Source organism: Scleropages formosus, chromosome 19, assembly GCF_900964775.1.
Source record: "Scleropages formosus chromosome 19, fSclFor1.1, whole genome shotgun sequence".
Lineage (NCBI taxonomy): Eukaryota > Metazoa > Chordata > Actinopteri > Osteoglossiformes > Osteoglossidae > Scleropages > Scleropages formosus.
Genome location: NC_041824.1, coordinates 24,549,077 through 24,557,866, shown reverse-complemented (window position 1 = coordinate 24,557,866; position 8,790 = coordinate 24,549,077). Strand labels below are relative to the sequence as shown.

General features: G+C 49.3%; 1 protein-coding gene across 3 annotated transcripts in view; it reads left to right on the top strand.

Moving 5' to 3' along the window:
• Positions 1–1,563: 1,563 nt before the first annotated feature.
• Positions 1,564–8,790, top strand: part of osbp2b (oxysterol binding protein 2b) — a 53,074-nt gene continuing 45,847 nt past the window's right edge. For all 3 annotated transcript variants that reach the window (XM_018749075.2, XM_018749078.2, XM_018749074.2), the window contains exon 1: positions 1,564–1,909. In XM_018749075.2, the coding sequence (XP_018604591.2) occupies positions 1,641–1,909 (269 nt within the window). In that variant the 5' untranslated portion in view covers positions 1,564–1,640. The remainder of the gene's footprint in view (positions 1,910–8,790) is intronic.

The window sequence follows — 8,790 nt, the reverse complement described above, 5'->3', positions numbered from 1 at the left end:
GACCCAACAAAACGTAGCGAACAAGATACTTTTTCCTTCCTACGCACTGCGACTTGTGTGTTCAGCATAAATAGTGCTCATTCTTCAAATGTTCATTTTCCTTCTTCGCGTGTCAACCCTGCTATAGCACAGATTTAGCACAGTGCTGTGTGCGCTGTGACACGCCAGGGGTGGCGCGTCGCAGAGTTCGGTCACATTCCACCCGAGAGAAACAAAAGATGCACCAATGAAGTCAATAAATTGCTAAAAAATGTGGTTGCACAGTGTTACAGTCCATCTGAGCTCTACTACTGGTTAAAAGAAGCAGCTGGTCCTATGATGGTTGGAGCGAACACCTGTGTAAAAGTGTTGTCGTGGTCCTGGCAGGCTGGAGAACACTGCAATGATACACACAGACACACTGCTCTTTTTCATAAGGCAGGCAGAGTGATACACAGCTGAAAATATGATTTAAAGTGAACTGAAGTAAATAGTGTAGAAGAAATGTATTGAACGCTGTGTGCTAGTTTTCCAGTGGTGAAGAAGATCCTGCCAGATGTGGAGCCCACAGTAGGTGTTACTGGATTTGGGGGCTGTTCATGGCCACAACAAACACCACGGTGAGGCACAATGTAGCTCATAAGTGTATGTGGTACCTGGGTACATTGTCCAAGGTCAGTTATTACTAGTATCATCATTCAGTTGACACCTGTGTCCAAGGTGTCCTACAATGTTAGGTACACCGAGTTATCATGTATTTACAGAGTATGGTAATATTTACTGTAGTAATTCAGGTTAAGTGCCTTGCTCAAGAGTACTGCAGTAAGGATGGGATTTGAACCCTAGTCCATGGATTGTAAGGTGATTCCTACAGTCACTACACGAGCTGGTGCTCAGCTTTACAGCTGTTGTGTTGAGCTCTTCAGAGACACTATCAATGTCCAGAAATGGTCTGTCCAGCCAGCATCACGCCACCCTCTGATGTCAAATATGAATGACAGAACAAGTTATGGAAGAATCGTGTAAAAGGGATGCTTCTTAAGTGTTATTGTCTGTCATTTGTGCCGAAAGAAAAAGAAGAGATGGATCATTTGTGAAATGAAATGTTCCTGGTGTTTGACCGGGGGACCAGACCTCCACACATCTGTAGGGCTCCACAGCATTTCTGTGGGCGTAAAACCATCCGACGTCACAAAGGGGAATCTTTGTAGTCGTACGATATTCATATTCTTCATTAATATGCATATGTGTATAATTAAGATTTTTTTTAAAACTGATCCAGTCTTTGTTCTTATGTGCTGCCCTGAGCCCATTTCCCTCCACACCACGCTGTGCGTTTGTATGTGTGCAGACAATGAGCTGCACGGACGCGGCAGAACGCGGCACAAACACACGCGTTCCAGCACGCTCTCGGAGTCGCGTGCCGTCGCCAGCGGTGGCGCGTCGCACAGGCCGGTCACGTGCCGCCTGATGTTTCGGGAATCCCTCCCGCGTCACGTGACTCCCCCCCTCGCCTCCCTCCGCTTTCCCGCGTCATGTGAGGGGGGCGCCTGGCCGTCCCTCTTTTCTCCCCACCCTGTGGGCTCGGCTCGACTCGGCTCGGCTCGGCTCGGGACCCTCCCCCGACCAGCTAGCTTCCCCAGCGGCTCGGCGGTGAGTGTATGGGGAAGGCGGCCGCTCCCTGCAGCGGCTCCGGCGGGATAGCGTCCATCCTGAGCGCGGTGCCCTGTCTCTCGTGCAAACCGCAAGCCGACGTGGATGGAACGATGAGCGAACAGGGAAAGGGCTCGGCATCCTCCACGGCCGGGGCCCCGGCGGCGGCTCCCGGCTCCGACACCTACAAAGGCTGGCTCTTCAAATGGACCAACTACCTGAAAGGGTACCAGCGCCGCTGGTTCGTACTCAGCAACGGCCTCCTGTCCTACTACAGGTGAGCGAACGGGAAACGGGACGGACGAGTGACGAGGGCTCCGGCAGCAGGGATGCGGCGCGCCTGTCACTCACGGTCACAGTCAGTGCTGGCACTTCACTTGTCGTGGTCGCGGTTGAGGCGCAGGCTAGCTAGCGGATCATGCGTTAACCGTTTCGGCGCTGCGCGTGCCAGTGCGCGAGCCACCTGGCTCCTCGCGCGGCGCCTATCAGTCCCGCTCGGCGGCCCCTTCCCCCTCCTCCTCCTCCTCCTCCTCTTCGCGGGCTCCTGCTCGCGGCCCCACACTCTGCTGCAGTCCGGCGCAGCGGCGCGAGCGAGGCTGCGAGCGAGCTGTAGGCCGTGGTGCGCGAGTGGAGTGACGCGCGGACAGATGCGACACGGGGACACGCAATCACTTTCCGTGGGTAATGAGTACGAGCGGTTGTGCGAATAGTGGCCGCTGCCGAGCCCGTGTCGTACAGCTGTGTCATTTGAGCCGCGGTTTATTTATGTCCGCCGTAAAGTTAGTTCGCCGCTACGTCAGCAGAGCAGCCGCTCCTCCTGTCCGCTCCTGTCACACATACGACACGAACACACGGCCCCTTCTTTTCTCGCTAGTGGACCTTGGATTTGAGGAAAATGATAATGATAATGTCCTCGTTTTCCTCATTTTTTACGTTTTACTCTTTTACTCGATGGTCCACCAGCTGAGCTGCGTGGTTGTGTTGGCAGCATTTTTTGCAGGCTAACGACAGATGTGAATAAAAGTTTAAAAAAAAAAAAAAAAAGCCATCTCAATTTTATTTCCGTTAACGTCTCGGACGCACGCATGCAATATGTATGTGCTGTGTTTGTGCATCTCAGCGCTCGGGTGTCACCTGTCCGGTTCCGCGCCGGCAACACCTGTTGGTCACGTGCCTGTGTGTAACAGGAGCGCGAGGGACAGGGGCCGACCGGTTGCCAGGGGGGAGAGGCTCGCGCGCTCCTGCAGCACCGACTCCGCGGGCAATGTGTGTGTGTGTGTGTGTGTGTGGAGCCAGACACTCCTCTGCTCGTGTTGTTTGTTAGTTTCCTATTTATTATTATTTTTAATGATAATAGTAATAATAATTTTAGCCTTTACAGTGCTTAAACTGGTGTCTGTGGCAACTTTCGATATTAGATAATCGACTCTACAATGATTTACCCATACAGCAGGGTGTTTTATGGTATCGCTAAGCGGGTGGCCTGGTGTTAAGAGCTGCTACACTAAACTCAAAGGTCCTAAGTTCAAATGCAGCTCTCTGCTGTAGAACCCTTGAACAAGGTATGTTCCCTGAGCTGTTAGTTAAAAATTACCCTGATGTTGAAATGGTTAAAGCATTTAAACAGCTTAACATAGTAAACTACTTTAGGGTAAACAGTGAGTGAATATTGATTCTTTGATATCAACCTCCCATCTCATTAAGTAAATGTGAATCTCAGCCTTCATCCTGCAAGAGAACAGGTGTACCCTGGTACAATGTACTCCCTCGGATGAGGCTCGAATATCACGCCGTGTGCGGTTAGTTTTATCTTCTTGCACATCAGGGCCGACATGTTCCGAGTTTGTAATCGCTCGTAGTTGATTTGAGAGGATGACTCAGATACTCGATGTCACACGCAGTGAGCTCCGCTAAAAAGGCCCAGGGACTGCGTTTGAATGAGTCAGCACTTTGACGAGATCATCCGTGAGCTCCACGGGGCCCTTTTGCTATTCCAAATGCTCTTTACCATGCGGCGGTTTTACCTGAGCACCAAATAACCCTCATGCTTGCCTGCACAGTGGAAGCCCTCGCTAGTGTTCATCCATGGTCGCTGGCTGGTTCATACAGGTAAACAGGCCTTCCTACAACAGCTCTGTGGTTAAGCGCTGGCAGGAGGACGTGAGCAGCTTCAGCCGCACAGCCTTGTCTCTCACCAGGATGGACGTGTAGAAACGGGCATCGCTACCTACAAGGTGACTAAGTGTCCTCCAGCGCTTATAGCTCTGCACCTGGATGTGGAGACGAGTGTCGTCTGTTTATGGTGGGACGGTAGTGCTCTGCCCCCGCCTCCTCCTCCTCCTGTTAATACGCTGTTGTTGTTCTGAAAGATGACCGTGGTCCTGGATGTAAGGCCGACTTGCACGTGTCGGCATGCAGAGCCTCTTTGGCGCTGTCCCGTTACTGCCTCTTTTCACAGTTGGCTCTGCGTCTGTCGACTCTGCACCATTCTGCGTGTTTACATGTCCGTGTGTTCGTGCATGAGCGTAACGCAGCTAGTTTCAGTTTTAATTTGTGCTCAGGGCTGTCCTTCAGCCACCTGAACCTGTTTGACCCACTGGGCCCCGCACTAGGGTTTCTTTGGAAAATAAGGAACGCCCTACAGCAGAGTTTGGCCGGTGGGGACGGGCTTTGGAGATATTAATTAGTTTATATAAATGCATCGGGGGGCGCGGTGGGTTGGACCGGGTCCTGCTCTCCAGTGGGCCTGGGGTTCCAGTCCTGCTTTTGGGGTGCCTTGCAACAGACTGGCGTCCTGTCCTGGGTGTGTCCCCTTCCCCCTCCAGCCTTACGCCCTGTGTTGCCGGGTCAGGTTTCGGCTCCCCGTGACCCTGTATGGGACAAGCGGTTCAGACTGTGTGTGTGTGTGTGTGTGTGTGTGTGTGTGTGTGTGTGTGTGTGTATAAATGCATCTGTTTTTTGGTTTTAATACAATGTAACAATATGTTCCTAATAGCCAATCTGAACTTAGTGTTTGAGGCCCCACCAAAATGGTCCATATTTTGTGCCGCAATTAAGGTGGGCCCTGGATGCCCCTCGAGTTGAATGAACTTTTACCCTTGACTATGATTTTAAATAGCGGCTCACCGATTGTCTGTGTGTGTGTGTGTGTGTGTGTGTGTGTGTGTGTGTGTGTGTGTGTACTCTTTTCGACAGGACAGTGTCCCCCCCCCCGTCAGTGTTATCCTAAGGTGGTCGGAGAGCGGCTGAGGCACTGAGTGCGTCAATGTCGTGCGTCAGCAGCTGCACCCCCACCAGGCACGATTTGAAGTTTTAATGCATGTAGGTTAAAATAAGCAGGTCTTCATCTCATTGTGAATATGAAAATGAAAGACTTTGAATTTCACGTTCAGAGACAGGCCGTCTACACTTTTTTTTTTTTTTTTTTTTTAGCTTCACTTCCAAGCTGTGTGTATTAGTCAGCATCAGAGTGTTTAAAAATGTTTTACATTTTCTTTTATCCATTTATCAGATGCTTTTCTCCAAAACAGCTTACAACCCAGAGAAAACAAAGTGCATTTCACAACAAAGAGTTTCAGATACAGACACACAATTTCCAAAACAATTTGTCTGATACCAGTCTTCTTTCTGTGTACAGAATTGAGTGTGATATCAAGGTGATCGTGACAGGTGGTATGATGCAGATTCAGAGAGCTACCAAGAGAGATGCAGGTCTGAAAGGCATGGGCTTTGAGACCCTTTTTAAATGTTGGAAGGGGGATTCAGTATTTCTGAGGGATGGGGGAGCTCATCCCACCACATTGGAGCCAAATCTGAGAAATAGATTCTGTTTTGGGCCTCCTGTGTGGTGGACCAGCAAGAGGTGGAAGAGCTCAGTGCTCTTGCTGGGGTCTAAGAAATGATCAGCTCTTGTAGATATCGGGATGGTAATTCTTTGACCATCTTGTAGGTCGTAACCAGAGTGGTGAACTTGATACAGGCGGCTGCGGGAAGCCAGTGGAAAGAGGGGAGGAGGGGAGGCGCATGGGAACACTTTGGCAGGTCAAACACAACTTGTACTGCAGCATTCTGGATCATTTGGAGATTTTTTTACGTGGTAATGGTTGCATACATTACATGTCAAAATGACAGGCTTAGAGGCCTAGTTTGACAGGTTCCAGAATTGTGTATATGACATTTTCTTCAGAGGTTTAAACGGAAACAGTTCCGTTTGAATGACACGTGTGTTGACCTGTGAACACTGCTGCTGTTGCTTGATGTGATCAGTGCATTCAATGGCTGTATGGACAGCATCACTTGTCCTAAAATGCTCTTTAGCTGGGCTTCCTGAAGACTAAAACATCTACAGGAAATGTATGATTAGGGATTTTGAAACTCTTTTGGCCCACGTGAGACCTCTGGAGTACCTGACATGTTTGTTTCATAAATGATACTGTGAATGGGTGGCCGTCTTGCAAAAGCAGTCTAAAAACACCAATGGACCCATACATAAAGCGGCATTTACCATTCTTAGTAGCAGTTATGTTACCACACAGTGTTGTGAAAATGCATTTGACCCCCCTCTGATTCTGTTTTTGCTGTTTTTTTTTTCTTTTACATTAAATTTGATCAGGGATGTAAGGGACATCAAACTTGATCTGAGGATGTTTTGCTCCCACAGAACCTGGTTGCCTTGCAATTGCTGAAGGAACCATGAATTCCTATTTGTGTCAGGAAATTCTGAAGGAGAGTTTCAGGACAATGGCCCATGAGTGAAACTGAAGCACAACTGGGTCATGCAGCAAAGCAACAATCCCAAACATATAAGCAAATCAGTATCACAATGTCTGGAAAAATTAATGTTACGGAATAGCCAAGTCAAAGTGCTGAACTGAACCAAACTGAGATGTTGTAGCAAGACCTGAAAACCTGCAAATGTTGCTAAGACAGTTCTGCATTGAGGGCTGGGCCAAAATTCATCCGCATCAATGCGAGACCCTGGTCAACTACAGAAGTGTTCAGTTGCAGTCATTGCAGCTAAAGGTGAAGCAACCAGTTACTGACTGAAGGGACAAGTACGTTTTCCACACCTATGACTTCACATGTCATTGTCTCCCACATGAAGGAAATAACATAAAAACCATACTGATGCCTTCTTTCTCTCAGGCTTGGTTCATGCGCTATTAGAACTGACGAATAGATCTGATCAAATTGAGTGTCAAAGACTGCAAAAATAGCTGGAAGGGGGGCAGCTGCTCCTTTAGCAATACTCATAAGTGGCAGTGGAGAGATAATTATAATGTTTCTAATGGTGCAAGTTTTGTGTTGAGTCCCCATTGGGGCTTGTGGTGGACAGGAGCTTGTGGAACACCATTTAACACTGTTAACAGAGCAGCCCCACCCCCTACCACTCAGTGGCCGTGCCGTCTGTCACCATTTGTATTTGCAACTCTGCACTTGCACCGTCCCGCCTCCAGCTTGAGTCCACAGTTCCGTGCAGGTCTTTCTGTGTCGCTGAGACTCCTCTTTGTCAGCCGTCTCCTAGTCTCTGATTGCACACTTCAGCTAAAACCATCCGACCTCGGGCTGCTGATAAAGGCCGTTTCCCTCTAATCCTTTATTCGGCTTTAATTTGCTAATTGACTTTTCCTCTGAGCTTTAATGTTCTCAGGGTACTTACTTGCACCTCGCTGCAGGAATCTCTCGTAACACCCTGGTGAAGATTATGGCGCATTAGCTTGGTGGCGAAGTGGAAGTTCTGTACTGTCAGTGACGCAGTCCCTCTTCTCCTCTGCTGCTCCCTACCCTGCTCTCCTGCTTCACCTCATCTTCTCCGGGTCCACTTAGAAGCTCAGGACCAGTTTGACAGCTTGCGACGTGTGGCGGTGTACCTGCGCTCTTTCGTGGATATTGCATAGTGTAGTAACAACTGGGCATCTTGTTCTCATGGTGTTTACATGTGTCGTGTGTTGTTGCGGTCATGAAGTAAAAATGCCTCCTGAGAAAGTGGGAAAGCCTGTGGAAAAAGTCATATGAGCATAAAGACGCAGTTCAACACTCACAACGTATATGCACACATGATACTCTAAGAAATCAATGTAAGCAATGCAAACAAATTCATGCATGCTGAGAAAGCTGAGGTGCAGCAGGTTTGGCCGGTGCCGCTGTGTGGCGGGTCTGGGGTTTGAGTCCTGCTTTGGGGTACCTTGCAATGGACTGGCGTCCTGTCTAGGGTGTTTCCCCTCCCCCTTCAGCCTTGCACCCTGTGTTTCTGGGATAGGCTCCGGCTCACCGGGACCCCGCTCAGGACAAGCGGTTTAAGACTGTGTGTGTGTGGTTTAGACAGTGCAAACTGGGACGTTGTTACCGCAGTTATAACAGGTCCATCCATCCATCCATCGTCAACAACCGCTCATCCCGAGCGGGGTCGCAGCGAGCCGGAGCGTTACCTGGCAACGCAGGTGAAACTACTAAACATGGGTTAATGGAGGTTGAGATCCTAACACAGCGCAAGCCAAACACAAACTGCAAAGACGACCACACGGTGGTTCTGCTGTCCTGCTGCTCAGCTGTCGGCAGACAAGCAAAATCCAAATTTGGCTTTTCTGACTAGAAAGAGACGGCTCAAGCCAGAGTAGGAACATTAAATGCAACTGCTCGTAAAGTAAAATTCTCCTAACTCAAATTGATGTATCCTGAGAAATGTCTGTAATTGGCTTAAATATTCCTTTATGGATGTGTCGTGTGCCCTTCGGTCCATAGCGTCTCGTCAGGCTCATCGGTCCAGTGTTGAGACAGTAATAGTACTGGCAGATTGAACAAGTTGTTCATAAACAGTGTCATCCTGTCCCATCCCTGGAAGAGAAGGGATTCAAAACCATCCACCCCCAGTTTCTACCTTTACCTTCTCTTAACCCCCAATCCCACCCAGTGTCTGTGCTGCACTAGTGTACAGTACAAGTTTGTGCTATCTGTGCTGAAACAGCGTTCTATTTTTATGCCCCAGCCTGCTGGATGTGTGTTTTTGAGGCCCTGGGCACCAACATGTAAACTGTACCAAGGCTGCCATGCTGTGAGAAAACGCTCCTTCCTCCTAAGCTTGGTCTCGTCAGCAACCGCGCACACCATTCCCTCCCTGCAGCCCTGCTGCTCCCGCTGAGCAGTAACGCGGCGCTCTTG